Genomic DNA, 18,562 nt, shown 5'->3' with positions numbered 1-18,562 from the left:
GAACTGGAAAGGTAAATGGCAAAACGAACCTTACTATTAAGGGTTTTCGGGTTGTCAAGTCTTGGAGTCCAATGTATCCGATACGTTGTACTTTACTTTATGTTTAGGACACACATTACGCAATTTGTATCTGCTCCACTCGGTCCCCATATTCGGCGAACTAATATTTCGATAATCCGAGACTTTGCTATCTTGACTGACTGGTCGGTCGATGCAGTTGGATTACTCGAAGACGAATAGAATATGTTTAAGGCTACCTTAGAGTTCGTAACATCACCGTTTATCCCATGGTCAACACGTAAGCTACCACATTGTTCTCCATGAAATAATAAGGAAACTCGGAAGCAGTTGAAGCTCAGGAAGCACTTCTAGGAATTATGCTTATCGACAGGACACGCACTGTTTAAGTGTGAATATAAAATATCCGTAATCTATGTAAAAATACCATAACTATATCCCGTACTATTTACGAACGAAAGTTGGTATATGATAGCCGTACTTCTCTGGAATGATTGTTTTCGTGTGTTAAACGGCGAACAAAACGTAGTAATGGTATTCTCCCGTTACTGTTACACGAAAATTCAGACTTAGCGAAGTCTGCTCTACGTGCGTTGCTACAAATACTTGTTCCAAACACACCGAGATACGAGCCATAGGATCTCTACACGTGACTGAGGAAACTGTTCTTCCATCGATGACTAACCTCTAACTTTGTGAGATACAGGGCCCGGACGGGTTACATCCACGACTAGTGGCACTTCTTGCGGATATTATTTCACGACCGCTCGCGACGCTCTTCAACATGTCACTTCCACCTGCCCAACTCCCTAGAGATTGGAAAGACGCTGTAGTCAGTTCTATATTTACGGATGGTCAGAGGCAGATCGTATCCAACTACCGGTCTGTCAGTCTAACCAGCATAGTCGTTAAGTTAGTTGAAAAGATAATTCGGGTTAAGTTTCTAAGTCACATAGATTCAAACAATCTGTTAACTCCCGACCAACACGGGTTTCGTAACAAGCGTTCATGCTTGACTTACATACTTACTGCGAGAGAGGATTGGACAGCAGCCTTAGATAACGGTCTGTTTGTCCATGTGAAATCCACAGATTTTAGCAAAGCATTTTACAAGGTTTCACAATTAGGTCTTATACAGAAGCTCTAGAGCTTCGGATTAACATGTGCTGTATAGGGATGGATAGGAAACTTCATATTTCACCGCAGACAGAGAGTGAGGGTCAGTAGAACGCCATCCGAATGGAAGCGAGTCAGAAGTGGTGTGCCTCAAGGCGCCATTTTAGGCATTCTACTTTTCCTTCTCTACGTCAATGAATTACAGCTGTTGTTTAAGTTTTTGATATTATTGTTTGCGGATGTAAAAATCCGGAGAACAATAAGAATTGAGGCTGATCAGTTCGATCTCCAAGCTAACTTGGACGATTTAGTTATATGGGCTCGAGGTTGGGGCTTTGAAGTTAATTCTAGGAAGAATGTGCTAATGTGTATCAGACACGGTATTAGTAACCATTGTACTATTGATGGTACATCTCTTCCATGCGTTCAAGAACATGAAGACTTAGGAGCAACAATAAATCATGACTTGAAAACAACTGCGCATTGCAACGCAGCCACTGCCAAAGGTAATCGTGCGTTATGGTTACTTCGCCGAGCATTCAAATGCTTTGACGAGGACATGTCTCTAATTTTATATCCCACTTATGTATGACCACATTTAGAGTACTGTATCCAAGCAGCTAGAGCATGTCTGATAAAAAATACTAACTCACCTGAGCGTGGTCAGCGTGTGGAAGCAAAATTAGTGAGTTGCCTTTCTAAATTTCCCTACGATGAGCGCATAAAACGCCTAAACATTTTCCCCTCGTCCTATCGTAGGACGCGAGGTGACCTTAAACTTGCATTTCGTATCTTTAATTATGATTCGGGTGCTAATATGCCTTTTCTGTTTGCTCCCTACAACACTAATAATCTTCGAGGTCATAGCAAGAAGGTTAACAAACCGTGACATAATAATAAATTTAAAATTGGGTCCCATTTTTCTCAACGAGTAGTAAATGACTGGAACGCCTTACCTGAACAAGTGGTATCAGCCCTATCAGTGAATATTTTCCAGGAGAATCTGAACCTTCACTGGAAGGCAATACGTCGGAATTAACATAGGTTAACCAACCTATTATCCTTATTACTGAAGACTGTACTTTTTCAACAGACACGACCTTCAGTCATTTCAAAAGTGACCTTGCTGAGCTGCGTTTTTTATTAGTTTTGCTAGTTGGGTTTAGGGATTAGGGTTAGGGTTAGGAATCCGGGTAATAAATAGGGTCTGGTTATCATCATGAGCCGACATCGTTCACAATGCAGAAATGCTTGGTAAGCACAGATATAGACACATTTGACATGAAAATTAAGAGGCCCCATCTGAATCCGGCTGCTTTTTCTACATACTGTAGATCGATCAGTTTCTCTGTTTCGGTTTACAAATCACAATTCTTGAGGGATTTCTCAAGGCAAGCACTGACATGGTGCTATGAAACTAGTTTAAGCTGTCGAATAACTAATTATGAACGCTCTTTGGTTTCTAGGTAATATTTTCTGAGTCATTTTCGTAAATAACATAAATCATAGTTGGCTTGAACCATTAATCAAACTATTCCAAAAGTTGTATTGGCTGTCATCAAGGATCATAAACTTTTATCGTGGAGAAAAAGCTTGCTTAATACTACGACCAATTCAATACTGGTTTGTATATGGGCAATTTACCTCAGCTGACAGTTAACTCATATGTTCTGATGTGTAGTGATACCCAGGTGTTATATAAATTAAAAAAACCTCACTTTTCAACTCACATTCCTCAAGAGACATACAGTCTGTCTAATTCCTGTCACTGCTTCATGATGCTAGTTGTATTCACTAATGTTAATTTAGACTGCCGAAGTATGAGTTGTCTCTAATTTCTCGTCTATTCTATTTTAGATAAAGCTACTACTGGTTTGCTTAATAATGCAACTCAGACACTAAGCAGTGGGTTGTGTGTCCACATCAAAGATGTCTTTTTAAGATAAGTATAATCAACTCTCATTATAGTTATGACATTTTTGCATTTGAATTTAAGCTTTTTATTTACGTCAGTTGCTTCGTTCTAAAATCTTTTAAATGCTCTCTCCCTGTAGTCAGACAGTGCATAATAGACAAGTGGGTTTTCGCAAACAATATAAGAAATATTTCCTTTACCAGTTGTTTGTTTGAATGCTTCTACTGTATGAATGACTCAATGTCTATTCGTTTTGTGAAACAGATATTATGAAAATATTGCCAGCGTTGGCCTATTTGTTTGACTTTTGCCATTGAAACTAGTCGATACATTTATGCGTCCGAGTAAATTTTATCGTAGTCAGTAAGCTAACTCATGCAACCTTCAATACAGAGGAGTTTACAAACCTTATCATGGAAGCTTTTCTGCCAGCTACCGCTTCCAGTCCGCAAGTGTTCTACGAAGCATCTATTATTTTTAACTGAAAGTTCTATACAGGTAGGTAACAGTCTAAATATTTATTTATTTACTCACCATTCTGTCGTCAGAGACTAAAGCAAATCGAAGCAAAGGGATCACTTATGAGAATCTTAGTGGATAGTGGAGGCTGTTCAGGATTCCAGTATAAATTTCAACTTGTGGATAAAATTCAAGAAACCGACAAGTATGTTTTATAATTCCAAAAGGATTATCTGATTGGATTTAAGAGTAGTCAAACAAGATGGCGTCGTTGTAGTTGTTGATGATGTCTCGCTCGAATTTATCAAGGGTTCAACAATCGACTATGAAGATGAGTTGATTCGATCTGGTTTCTGTGTTGTTAACAATCCACAAGTTGACAAAAGTTGCTCTTGCGGTGTTTCATTCAGTACTAAACTTGACTGACAAAACTATTTTCTTAATTAATCAACGTTTTTGTCTAGCACTTGTAAATTGCTTCGAATATAGTAACTACCAAATATCTTGAAGAGTTTTACATTTTAAATAAAATTTAACGTTTATTTGAAGGGGAATCATTCTCATGCAAGATTCTTTCCTTTTATAGCATCATTGAACTATCTAGTCTGAATTCAGTTCTTTCTGCTGGACAAAAGTTATGAATTCACCTGTAGAAAATAAATTGATGATAAAAGAACTCCCTAAAAATGATACGAACTGTGAATTTGCAAACACTGTCGTGTTAAATAATGGTTTATCTTTGAAAGAAGCTTTTGAATGCACTAATTCTTTGTTTTCAAAACTAAAGTCTACTGAACCAATTGGGGATATTACAGAAAAGGGTGATGGTTACGGCGTTCCCACTGATGCTTCAGTTGTAAGTAACATTTCACCAAAGGATTCTAGCTCCTTGTCGTCTGAGTTTTGTCCAAACTCACTAGCTATACAAAACTTTGCCAAGGTTAATAACTCTTTTCAAACTGGTACAGAATCAGAAAAAGAATTATTTTTCGAAGCCGTGACAAATCAGAGTGATTCAGAAAATAAACCGGATAATTTTGAAATAAATGAATGCACCAATGTACAGGCTGATGAATCAGAAAATATTATGGTTCTTGAACGTCAAAAAGTAAACTGGATGTATTCTCCAAAAGTGATTGCCTATGCTGATTCTGAGTTTCAAATGTCGGAAAAATTGCCTTTACTTAATAATTACCTTCGAGGTTGTTTATGGTATGCTTGAACTCCTTAATACTTTTAAAATGATCTACTCTTTGAGTATTCTAGTTTATTGTCAGAAAAATTCTTTTTATTTGTGAAAATAAGTTTTATATTACATCAAAATTGCTGAGACTACTTCCTATACAATTAGAGTGTATATGTTATTGAGTAATCTTTGCAGTCATAGCCTACACTCTGATTTTTCCTTCATATGTTAATTTTGAGAAGGGTTTAATTAAAATGTTGACCATTCATATAACTCAGCCTCACTATCTGAAATCGCTAATTTTTATCGCTATTCCGATTGGTTTCTTTTGAACTTACCAGATTAGTTTAAACGAAGACTAAAAAAGGAAACGTGGTGTTTCCTTAAGTTATTCCAAATGATCAAATTCAGGGAATCCCGAAGACATACAGAAATAAATGAGTTGACAATATCACTAATTTCTAGTAGCATTAAATTGAGTTTATACGTTACTTAATATTCAGTGCTATTTTATGCTACAGTTACAGACGATGCCAAGTTAGAAATGCAGTGTGAAGTGTTATTCTCTGTACTACCTTCATGTCCCATTCAAGTCCAAAGATTAGTTTTTGAGTAGCATGAAAGGTTCATCTAAAAACTTCTTTGTCTCGCAACGGTGTTTTAACTTTATCACATTTCCTCGTTAAATAGAATACAAGAACTTCTGTGGTCGCAACAAGTTTGTTTTAATGACTCATTGTAGTGGGATGGCTAAAAGTTATGTCCTTACGTTTATTCTCGGTATAGTTTGTTTTGTGTTAAGTATGTTGATGAAATATTCTAATAAATAGTTGCGTATGATCGTGTTAGTTTGAATTTTAATTCTACTTTAATTCATTTATGCATTTTCTTGATGGTTCTTTCTGCTAAGTTATTCTTATCACAAATGAATAGTAACGTTTTCCCACTGTTTAGATCACGGCTCAGCCTTGGGTCATTGATTTACAAAAAGTTTTGGGTTTGTTGAATGTTGAATTACGTAATGTTTAGTGTAAACTTACATATTTCTGATGGTTGTCAACATTTAAAATGCGTACAAAATATTTTTTCAGAAAACATACATTGTTTTCCACAATGAATATGCAGTTAACGTCATTATTTTTAACAAAGGATATTTCTAAGGTAGTCAAGCTGTAGGTTGGGGATTTGTATTTGGTTCAAAGATTAAGGTGCATTTATTAAAATCTGAACCCAAGGTTTGGTAAAGATATGCACCAACACAAGTTGTCGCATCAAATCAGCACAAACGAAATCAATGAGGTAAATACTAAAGGACTCCTAACAATAGGGTTATCGGTGACGTTACAAATTATGAACATAGGGAGTACGCTTTGATTAAAAGGTGTGAAATAAGGTGGTAAATAGTAGGAAATAAAGTTTTAAATCAAGACTGTAGGTCAGATGGTGAGTACATGTGCGCTCTTACGATCAATTTTGGGTCAAGTTACCTAACATCTCCAACCATCCATGACTGTCGTTATGCTGTTCCAAACCAAATAATCCTCATCTACCAACATGGTTCACACCGTTAACTGAATTCGCGGTATAATCCTACGTTTTTGGTTTAGGAGTCCCCAGATTTCCTCCAACCTACCCCGCGAACTAGCTTTTCGATAGACAGTGACTGATTATGTATAACACATGTCCTATCCTACCTATTCACAGTCTCAGACATTGATTCTCCCATCTTTATTGTACACTACAACTAAATTGGGACTGTTCACACGGCTGTTCCAACATGTTTTAAATAAACATGTGGTCAAATATTAGTTAATTTTACACGTCCTTTGATTTTAGAAACCACATTTAAAAGTCCATCTATCTCATCCGTTGCAAAAGCTAACATACTTCTAAAGATTTAATTCTGATAGTGAGCGTATTGATATGAGCGCACGTGTGGAGCACAAAGCAGTCATAACGTTTTCACCGACTTCCTACTACCTTATCAATATATTAACAGTCTGTCATTATTACTCATCCACTATGTAAATAATAGTATGTGAATTTGTTTATTATTAAAATTTCTTTAGGTCTCCAGACGGTTCTTGTATTTTGACAAACAGTCACGATAATATTCTTCGTCTTTTCAATCTCCCTTCTTCAATTTTCGAAAATAGCAGTGCAGAACTCTCCTTTTCCGAACCAGAAGAAATGGTACGTTTTATTCGTTTATTGTTTATTAATACACTTAATTTTGGTTTGATGTTTAGCCGCTTAAATTTTCAAATTATGTATCTAAGGAAGTAAGTAATTAACGTTTTGTTGTTTTTTGATTCTTATTGAAACCCAATGATTTTGGCAATTAACTTTTAACTATAGTATCATGGTGTTAGCAGCATTAGCTGCTTTTATACTGAATGAATACTGTCGACAACCAAGCTCATACTGATTGCTATTTGCATCATTTTTCAATCGTGACGTTCACTTATCTTAGTTCACTGATTTTATTGTCACAGAAATAGTATACACCTATTGTAATTAGTGTAAAAAGTATAACTTGGGCTACTGTTCGTAAGTATATATTGTTCATCCTAAGATTATAATTGCAATTTTTCGGTAATGGAAATTTGCCAGTCATTTATAAAGCATTTGTGTTTATTTACAGAGTCTTATTTATTATGAACTAATTTTTGTGCAGTGCAAAAATGGTAAAGCAGCTCCGAGAAACCCTGACTGTTACTGACTTTTTATACATGTTCTCGCCTCAAAAAATGATTGTCCGATTTTAACGTAAGATTGTTTATCAAAAATGAGCGAAAGCATTGATGATGATGACTGGTTCAAATGGTATCTCAAATCTGTTACCTTGCCTATTCTGAATTCACTGTGTATTTTTTACACACTAAGTTACATTTATAGTTTAGTACACAAAACTTCCTGATTATTGTTGAATTGTACTTCATTCACTGCCACTTTTCATGCCTTAATTACTGATTATGATTTACACTACTTCTCAAGTAGAGTCGATATTAGGGATACTGACAGAGACATATTGTGGTTAGTATAATCACCTGACAATGTGATCTACATGTCGTCTTACACTATTTCATCCAAGTGGTTCCATAATAGTTATCTACAATGAATAGGAATAAAGTTTAGCACTTCGCATCAATCTATCTTAGTGTGGGATACTTAACTACATTAGACTAAATATAGACAAAATAAAAAGGGTCCAGGTTTTCATTTACGACTCTTCTTAAATCATCTGTGCTGTTGATATAACGATTGGATCGTCTATCTCAAGTTCTGATGTAAAGACGTAGGTAAAAAAAGATAAGTCAGGTGTTGGAGTAGTGTATCTTCATTAATTGAAACGTTTATAATGTGTGTGGGGTTTGCTTAACTACTGCCTATCCTAATATATATTGCTAACAAGGGTAGGAGTTTTTGAGTATGAGATGTGTAGAGAACCAGCTTTTTAGTGAATTTCTCGAAATACTAAAAACACGGTCAAATGATTTATGTTGCAGAACTGGAAATCAGTTGCAATGATTTTTTTATTGTTCAAATACTAAAAATATATATTGATCTAATTTTACTGTGAAAGTGAAACAAATCTGACTGGTGTTATTATTGTGTGTGGTTTGATGTGTAAACCAATCCAGTTAAAAACTTAATGATGTTATTGTTTTCAGAGATCTGTTCTCGTGATGCGTGAAAAAGAATTAATCTACGACTACTGTTGGTATCCATTAATGTGCTCTGCTGATCCAATTAGTTGTTGGTAAGCTTTATCGATCATTCTTAATATCGTTTATCTGTTTCATATATGAATTATAGGAAGTTTTAGTTGTAATTTCGTTCAGCTAACATTAATTAGGCATCCAAGGTTGTTACTTCGAACAGGATTTATGCTTTCATCACCTCTCAGTCACTTTCTCTTGTACAAATAAATATCCAGTGTTGTTTTACATCACTTGATTTAGATATTAGATAAATGAGTTAATGTTTCTTTCATGTTTATCTGATTTAATTCTACTTATCTTGACGAAGTATTGAAGTTTCATATATTATGATACTGGATTTCATTGCAAAGACAGGCTAAGATACAGAACAGTGAGAAACATCGGATATGGTAAAAGTTCTCCATTCAGGTTGATGTAAAATAGTACAAAAACAAAAATAGGTCGTCCAAAAAGGTTGTTAAACTGTGATTCAAGATATGATTTGTATGAGAACAGATAGTTCTACTGTCAGATTCACTGGGAAGTCAGAAGACTGTCTTAGCTTCTCGGAATATTTATTTACAAATATATGTAAATAAATGCCTTTGCATTAAATAATAGTTAACTTAGGTCAGAATTTCAATTCACAATGGCAAACTCAGCAACAGCTTTTATCTCTCAGCACATGCAACAACAAAAATACGCAGTTCAATATCGTGGACTGATAAAAAGATATACTAACTGATGGAACTGTCAGTTTATGGTTCACTAATGAAATGCAAGAAAGAAAATTGTACGATAAAAACCAGTTACTCATGAGTAATATCGTAAGAACACAAATTTTATAACGTATTATAACCAATTTTTTGGATTGTTTAACTGGCACTCACCATATAAGTTTCCTTCTGTTATTTGATTCATAATTAATATGTGAGATAACTTACTTATTAATGTAATAAAAAATATGAAATCATATGTACTTGTTACGTTCACATAAATTAAATATAATCGTTCATTTAACTAGGCATTTTCTGTTTTTATTTCCACTTTAACTTCGTGGTCACTTTAAAAAAAAATAATCTGACGGATAATAAATAAAATTGTTTAGAGCGTACGATATTTACTTGGTTATATGATATGGTTATTAACTCATTTATTAGGTACAACTTTTTATACTTCACTTCTAGTCACACTTTAAATATTGAGGGCTAGCGATGCTACTCAGTTATCCAAATGAAAGTAGATAGAAGGAGGTTTGAACTTGAGGTTTTATGATTAAAAGTTGGATGACGCTTAATTACTAAGCTACTGCTCAGTTTTGTCGATTTTCTATCATAAAAATGAAGATTTCCTTTGTTATTATTTTAATTTTTATATCTGTTTTCATTTGATAAAGATGAATGTTAGGTTTCGTTTGTTTAACATTATTATTATTTCTTTGTAAAATATATAAACCATGATTAAAGTTTAGCTAGTACTAGTCGCCGAAATCCTATTCGACTGTGGGATGCATTTACCGGAGTGATACGGGCAACTTATATTCCTATTAATCATTTGGTAAGTTTAATATAATGAATGTACTTATGTGAAATCGCTAATTGTTCACTGATAATAAGTTTGAATGAGTAGGAAATTGACTTAGAAGTAGACTGAATTTGTTCAAAGTTCCGTTTTTACTTTTTTAAAAAGAATTCGGTTTAGTTTCAGATTTAAAACAAACTAAAACATAAAAAGTTTACAAGCAACTAGTGAGAATCTTCGGCTTGAGTTCTGTGTCTTTTTGTTAAATACTCTTTAAAAAGAAATTTCACGTCCCTTCAGGAATCCATATCCATACATGATTCAACTTCGTAGCTGTAAGGGCGTTAGACATTAACATTGTTGGATCCGCAGTGGTCCAGAAGTTAAGTGTCCGCGCGAGACCGAATGTTTTGGATTCGATTTCCGCATGTAGTGTTGTGGATGCTCACTGCTGAGTCACATACTAGGACACAACGACCGTCCAGTGCTCCCAGTTTTCAACGATTGACTAACTTAGATTGGTTCATGATTTTAATGAAATTCAACAGTCTCTACATTTTTATACTTAAAAAGGCGTTACTGCTAATACATTTTGGTACTTAGTTTGTCAGTGTTTGAGTGGATGTTACGGGGTAGTTGACTTCCATGTAGTTAAAATCCTAGTTACGTCTAACTACATACCGAAATTGCTCGACTGTTTTCAATCAATACTAAAACTTTTATTTCGAGTTAAACGTTGTAAAAATCAATTAACCTAAGAATAGCAGAGTCATTTGTCAATATCAACTATATGTGAATAACTTCAATATCGTAGAATTTATTCAAAGTGTTTTACTTCACAAAATAATTACAGCTCTTTACAATATATAAAGAGGGAATAAACAAAACTGATATTTAGTGACTTTTTAACCTATTAGTATTATATCTCTCTCAAATGTTATTTGTCCTTATTGTTATGATCAAGCTTAACGACAGACTATAATATGCAATATGTAACACACAGACTGAGCATATTAGTCTTGACAGTTTCAAGGCTAACTTGGCTTATTTTTTTAGTACTACACTTCACCTCAATATTTTATACTCAGTGTTTTGGGTATCTGCTAGTAGTGCTTTAACGCTATTGATAGCTGAGTGACTGTAACATTTCTCACAGCATTTATATCTAACAATCACTGCTTATAACCATTCAGTTGTTGTAGACTATAGCCATTCCTTTATGAATAGTTTACTGTCGGTCCTTTAAATATTATGAGTTGATAATAATTTCTGAATGATGTCTTTTTACTCTTAACGAGAATTTGTTCGTTACGAAGACTAACAGATTTTGTTGAAAAAGAAATGAACACATGTTAACTTTCTACACCTAAATGTTTAAATTTGAACCATTTTCGAATTATTATTTTGTATCTTGCTGATATCAACACCCATCAGTAAACATAAAACTAAATGAGAGTAATAGAATAAAGTATTCATGATATTTATTAGTAGTTGCTCTTATCTTAAATGTATAAACAGGAAATTATCTGCCAAGTAAATATACAAGCGATAGGTTTTCTTTTCTTTTACATCGATGACACCAAGCTGATATTAACTCTGTTAATACATTTTGAGCATTTTACAAAATTTTAAGATTATAAGCTGATTGAAGCTACTTTGATCCAAGCGTTCATAGTTTAATAAAGTTGTTACTGTTTATTTTTTTTACTCCGTAGGGTGAAGTTGTTTCCGCTTCCAGTTTATCATTTTCTTCGAATGGTCAACGTTTATACGCTGGATTTCACCGATACATTCAAGTGTTTGATGTTTCTCGTCCAGGAACAGAGTCAGTCAGGCGACCAAAACTTGGAAGTAAGGAATAAATAAATTTTAGCCTTGTTTAACAGAATATACCACTAGTTAATATATATATCGTTAAAAGTTTCTCACTAAATATTTGTAATCATTCTAACTACTGTGTATTTGTAACTGAGTGCATGAAACTGAACTAGTTGAGACTCAAATAGCACTGGTAGAAAGAAATGCTCATAAGGAACATTTATACAACATCGACATTTTTTTTCTTGAAAAATTGAGCACCTCATAAATGTAATTTAGAACATTGAAAAAGTCAGCTTCTCTTAATTAAGTAAACACTTTTAAAAATTCCAACACATTCTATCTGTATAATTAATTTTCAACAGACTATCTCAATATTTGAATAGGAACATAAATATTACTTTGTCGTTGTAAGTTTAAATTCAAACAAACAAAATACCTTTCTTTATAAAGTATTTAAACAGATATCTTATGAATTACCTTTATATAGAGATTGTCATTGTTATTTTTTTCGATGATAATATGTGTAGCGTTTGGTGAGTACTAAGTAGTTCATCTATTGAATGTTACTCTCTTAGTCAGTATTAATTGAAAAATATATCTAACAAATCAAGCGTTTACTGAATATTTGTTACCTTATTTCATTATTAGTTAAATGTTAATCTTTGCTTAAATTATATTGTAAATTATTACAACTTTTTTTAATACTGAATAGAAAAACCACTCCAAGGTGGTATAATATCATGTATTGGTGTTTTGAATGATCCTAGTCGAAATATCTACGCTACAGGTTCCTATAACGGGACTGTATGTATATTTTCTGAACCTGGTAATCTGATAACACGTTTATTTAGTCATCAATCTGGAGTTACCCAAGTGACGTTGACAAAAACATTTGCAGGAAAAAATGGTGCACCATGGTATGTTTTTGTTGGTGGTCGAATGGATTCGCGTATATTTGTTTGGGATGCAAGAAATCTAGTAAATCCAATCACAATACTTCATCGACGAATTGAAAATCATCAGAAATTTCAGTTTGATGTAGAACCGTAAGTCTGTTATGTTTTTTTGTTGAGATTCCCATATTCCGTTCTCCTGCTGTTTTTGGCACAGTAAATGTTATCAGAACTGTTATTCTGGTTAAAATATTCGATCATTCTATGATAATAGATAAATGCTTTATCTTTACCAGTCTAATTTTTAATGCCTACTTATTATCTGTATGTTATTTAGGTAAAAGAATAATAAGCTATCTTTAATATAAGAGTATACGTTTGTCACAAAAGTTTAACTCAAGTTACTTTAAAAGCCATTCATTCGAAAGAGCGAAACTAGGCTGTAGTGATTACTTATAAAACACTGTCACTAGGACACTTGGATATTTTTGACACAAAATTAGTTTTTAGTTATTTCGATTCTAGATCGTTCTGATAGCTCATAACTTTGTTTTGTGTAATATTTGAAGTGAAAACATAAGATTTTATACATTGAAAGTCTATTACGAAGTGATGATTGTATTGAGTTAGGTTTGCGATTTTTATCTGTTAATGAATTACTACTGTATCTAAGACACCAATTCCAATCTAAAATCTGTAGCCGCTTAACTAGTGCTGAATATCAAATTTGAGTGCAAATTTTCTCACGTTTTCAGTTTCAAGTGGTCAAATTACTTGTTTTTAAGGAGATAACACTCCACTGTAACAGTTACCAAAATAGGTGTGCTTTTTCCGTAACTATCAACGTGAATACATGTATGGATTGGTATTTGATAATATTCACTTGCTTACAGAAAAACTAAACGTTATCGATGTTAAAATAGGGAAAAATATTTTTCTGTTTAGTACATTAAAGTATTATTAACGTTTTAACCATACTTTAAACTGTTTACATTCATGATGTTTGAATAAATGCATTCCAAATCTTCCATCTGCAATTTATTTCCCTTTATTTATAGCATTGGTCGTTATCTATTTACTGGCAGTCAAACTGGTGTTGTTTGTGTATACGATTTACCTCAATGTATTGATCAATTTTCTGAAAATGGACATACCTGCTCTTCTTCAAATTGGCGAGCACATTCTGACAGTACAAATGGTGTTAGTGTACATCCTAGCCTTCCTATTATAGCTACTTCCTCAGGTCAACGTAGAATTAAACAACCAACTTTAAAGAATGTATGTAAAAAGCAACGTACAATAGAAACAACATTAGAAGTTCAACACCCTCATTTGAATGAAAATATTTCATCTAATCAATCAGCATTAGACATCAGTGACAGTGAGAGTAGTATTAGTAATAGTAGTTGTGATGAGAAAGATTTAAGTGATAGTGAAGCTGTTTTAATGACACCATCAATTTTAGTTACTGGTAGTAGTACAATATCATCCGGTGAAAATGAAACTAATCCAATAGTTGAAGAATTTCCTTTAGCTTTAAAAGGCAAACTAACATTGTTACCAAGAGAAAATCGTTTAAATCTATGGACATTTCCTTTATTAGTGACTACATAAATTTTATCTTAATTTCTAATTTCTTTTTTTTTATAATTCTTATTTTGTATATATATAAGAAGAAAAAAGATTTATCTTTTTTATATACTAATGTTATTAATTTATATTAAGCGTCAAGTTTTTAAAGTTGTAAAACAGCGTATATATGTATTGCATAACTTATTTAAACTAAATTGATAATTTCAACTCGACAATTTTCAATTTGCTAATCGACAATCACATATTTTATCCTAATCAATAGCTTCCAGGTTTTCAATGGTGGTCTAGCATCGATCGATTCATAACCTTAATGAATAACTTAATAATTACCATAACCTCATACTGATAAAATCAAATAGTTGGCTAAATGAAATCACATTCAAATCGAATTTACGAAGCCAACCATCGAAATGTTGATCTTTTATTTTAAAAAAAAGTAATTAGACATGAGTGTTATCATGTTAAACATGTCGAAGGCGTATTCACACTTAAAAAAGAACTAAACTTAGGAATTTCGCTAGTTTTTTCTTATTAACAAACTATCATTTACTGTCTCTGAAATATGAAATTATAATCCTTTTTTATTTTGACTAAGATGCATAGATAGAATAGAATTAGGGTTTAGTTAATTTATATTTGGTTCAATATACCCTGATTGTCATGTACAACCCAATATATTTTTCAAATGGAAGAAAATACCAAATAAAATGATATGGGTTTTTATTTCTGAAAATCGAGTGCATGTACTGAATGTTAATTTCCATCAAAATCATGCAAATTATTTCACATCTTCAAGAAAAAGGAATTTCTAACACATTTCAGTTTTAGAATTAGACTACTTTGATGTTTTACGCAAATATATAATTATATTTATATATAACTAAATCTATCTATATTTGAATGATGAAAATACAAACTCTACCAGCTCATAAAATGTTTTTTTTTTAAAAACATAGAAATGACATATCTCTCTGTGCTAATATATGGTCCGACTAATTTTCTTACAATTCAGATTCACCGTATAGACTTGCTGCAAATGAGGTATAATCTAAAGCGCCACCATTTGCGACACCTGGTCCATTGTATGCTTTCATACGATTAATACAATAATCAGCTAGTTCAGGTTCCAATTCACGTTTCAATTGTTCTGTTGTAATGTATGGCTTTATACAAACGAGAAAAAAAAGAGAAAGTTGTAGAAATATTGTGTGTGTATGTGTAGGAAAGGGCTATTAAAAGCCTGATAAAAAGCGACTATGACAAATCACTTACATAAATTGTAAGATAATTATTGTAGGTGCTAATTAAATAACATGAATAATCAACAACATTGAATGAGAATGTTTGACTCTACTTTACAAGTGTTCCGAATTAATTAATTTATGTTAATATTCTCACGCAATAAGAGCGACGACAAACAACTGTGTATTCTCATAAAAAAAGAGTTTATTATTGAATATGTGAAAGTCCAGTGCACTTTGTGATTTCCTCTCCTTTTTTAAAATCATACATATTTTCCAACTACAAATCTTTTCAATTTAATAAAACCTTTATTGGCTAAATAAGTGATGCTTAACAGCAGATTCGATGAATTTCACAGCCTTCAAAATATGAAATGGTGTTTTATTTTTCAAATGGAGATTTGTGAAATAGATTAATAATTGTTTTAATACTTAGGATTTAATGTCAATAACTTTGATTTAGTTCAGAGTGCAATATGATAAGTTCCACAAAGCTATACTTCAGTTTTTCCACAGAAGTAAATTAATTATAATCTAGATATTTGTCTGTCAAGTGACTGATGTACATACAAATTTACGAATTTTAGTCGGAGTTAGTAAAGATCGCTTGTTTCTAGAACCAATATAATCGGTCTAGATAAGTTTTAATATAAAATACTATTCGGTACGTATATATTTGTCTACTAGGAAAGTGAAGTTATCTACGTTGATATTACAATTATGAAATAGTAAAGAAAAAAAAACGGCGAACTTACTGTATCACCTGCTAAAGTTCTGAATGAATTAACCATTTGTTCAACTGTATCAGCTCCCATTGTTTGTTGTGACATAAATTGCATGAACGCATCAAATGTCACATAGCCAGTACAATGTGGATCAACAGTTTTCATAATACGCATGAAATCAGCTTCACCCTATGATAAATCAACAATATAAATGCAATTTAATATCCAATTAAATAATAAAAAGAGAAAAGCAATTAAATGTACTTATTTTCCTGTAATAAAGTGAGGGAATTTGCCTAGTAAAGGAAGAAAGTAACGATCAGAATATATTCAGATAGTGTTTTTTAAGCAAACTCACAATATTTATATATTGATTCATTCATTTTTGACAGTCGAAACGAATATCAACTAGATGTACGTAGAAAATTTTATGTAATAATATACACTAACAATAACTGTGTCAGAATGTCCCGAATCTTATCAATAGATAAGATAAATAATTCATATTAGTTAGTTAATAAATAATGGAGAATCTGGTTAGGAATAGCATCAATTCAAATCATTACACATCGAATCGCCACGAGAAGAACAAATTAACAAGATAAAAACTGGACATAAAGAGTAATGTTTTAATAGAAGAACAAATGAAATGTGAAGAGAAGCGAATAAAGCACAAATGGATACTTAACTAATGATTAGTGAGGTAGAAATTCTACTTTTGGTTCTGATTCATTCTGCTACTTGGCCTGAACAATCTTTGGTTCGTTTTATACTGTTACAGATCAAATTAGTTTTGAAAATATCATTTAGTGAATTCAATGAATCTATTACTAATGGTTTAGCGTCCGCCATAAAAGATGAATACCTGTGACTTGGTACCTTTTATGTGTGCACTGTTGAGTTGTACCATACTATGAGGAAACGGCTGTCCAGTGCTTCTCGGTTTTCGACGGTACCCCAACTGATATCAATCTGTGATGTCTCCTATAGCCTGAAATGCTTTAGCTTTGAATGTATGCTCATAGTGTTTCTACTAGACACTTCAGAAGATTTTTTAAAATTGTTGACATAATAGTACTGAAGTTTTTATTCATTTTACCTAAGAAATATATAACATTGGGATTGAGAAAGTTGAATATCAGAAACACACCTAAGATAGATTAGCTTGATTTCTTAAACAAATGTATCCATTGTGCATGATCGAATAAGTTTTTAAGAAAGATAAATGCATGAAAAAACCCAGAAATTATGATTTGTTTGGTAAAGTGATACAACACATGTGTAGTAGTATAAGCAGGGTGATTAAAAATAACCTTTTTTCCTATCTAAATGTATTTTCCTATATTATTTCTTACAGTATATGTGATACATATCATAATTCGAAGAAAGTGTTGCATACTATTACATTGACAGCATTTTATAAGAAAACTTACAGCAGCAGTATTTTTCATATTTCCCAATGGTGAAGTTTATATCCAATAGTGAACAATCAACAGATTTATATAGATGAATGATTATGCATTCAAAGTAGGTAGAAATAAACCAGGAGAAAAATCATACAAGGCGATAAAGGACGACTAACTGATCACTTATTAATAACTAATATCATGTAGTAAATTATTTAGTTTTAAGAGAATTTTATTGAGTTAGTGGTTTAATTGTATATGCTCATTTAAGTGCTTAAATTCATAATTTGACTAAAGTAGGAAAATCCGGTGATTTTATCAGAATATCATTTTAGAGGTTACTCTTACATCTGGTGCTCCTATAAGAGATTGAATGTGATAATAAACCATCCAACTGAGACTTTTATGCTTCAACTTCAGTCATTTTTTCTAGTACTTAGAGATGATCGAAGTCCATCAAACAAGTTGTGACATGGATTATGTCCTGTACGACTTGACGTCGCGTGTAATATCTTGAGATTTTAAGTGGTTAGATGGGTTAGCTGGTTCGAATTCACTAGGGAGTATCAGCTACATCAAGATAACAGGTACATCTTAGTGATAAGTATTAAACAGCCCGGAACTTGGATCTATGATTCCTGTTGACTACTTATAATCACCTGACACACGCTTAATGTTCGTGTTGAACAACTTCCATAGTACTTTAGAGAAGGAAATTTATATTTGTATTGTTATTTGGAATAGATTAATAAAACTGTAATGGGAAGAGTTATTCTTACACTTATTCTTTCTTTCGATGTTTAAATACGTTATTCTTTCTAAGTTCATAGTTGATTTGATTTTAATCGTTGCTATTTAAATTTTTCACAAATGAATGTCAAAGTTCGAGAAACGCTGAAAAATTGTTTTATTAAAATAATTAGAGTCGGGATACCGAGTTTTAGATGTATTTTTTTTGTAAACG

The 18,562-nt window shown here is 32.5% G+C and overlaps 2 protein-coding genes across 2 annotated transcripts in view; one reads left to right on the top strand and one right to left on the bottom strand.

Moving 5' to 3' along the window:
* Positions 1-1,962: 1,962 nt before the first annotated feature.
* WRAP53 (Telomerase Cajal body protein 1) lies at positions 1,963-14,388 on the top strand. The gene is made up of 9 exons (XM_051215182.1): positions 1,963-3,547; positions 3,598-3,713; positions 3,757-4,720; positions 6,764-6,887; positions 8,369-8,457; positions 9,865-9,955; positions 11,635-11,770; positions 12,453-12,786; positions 13,692-14,388. Exons 3-9 carry the CDS (start codon positions 4,146-4,148, stop codon positions 14,245-14,247), a joined length of 1,905 nt encoding a protein of 634 aa, XP_051073646.1. The 5' UTR covers positions 1,963-3,547; positions 3,598-3,713; positions 3,757-4,145; the 3' UTR covers positions 14,248-14,388.
* A 106-nt stretch (positions 14,389-14,494) lies between these two features.
* Positions 14,495-18,562, bottom strand: part of MS3_00006934 (uncharacterized protein) — a gene marked incomplete at its 5' end in the record, with an annotated part of 44,974 nt that continues 40,906 nt past the window's right edge. The window contains 2 exons of the mRNA XM_012940458.3: positions 14,495-15,389; positions 16,223-16,381. Coding sequence (XP_012795912.2) covers positions 15,228-15,389; positions 16,223-16,381 — 321 coding nt within the window. The 3' untranslated portion in view covers positions 14,495-15,227. The remainder of the gene's footprint in view (positions 15,390-16,222; positions 16,382-18,562) is intronic.

Source organism: Schistosoma haematobium, chromosome 1 (genome assembly GCF_000699445.3).
Source record: "Schistosoma haematobium chromosome 1, whole genome shotgun sequence".
Lineage (NCBI taxonomy): Eukaryota > Metazoa > Platyhelminthes > Trematoda > Strigeidida > Schistosomatidae > Schistosoma > Schistosoma haematobium.
The sequence above is the reverse complement of the archived record's forward strand: the minus strand, read 5'-3'. Positions and strand labels throughout refer to the sequence as shown.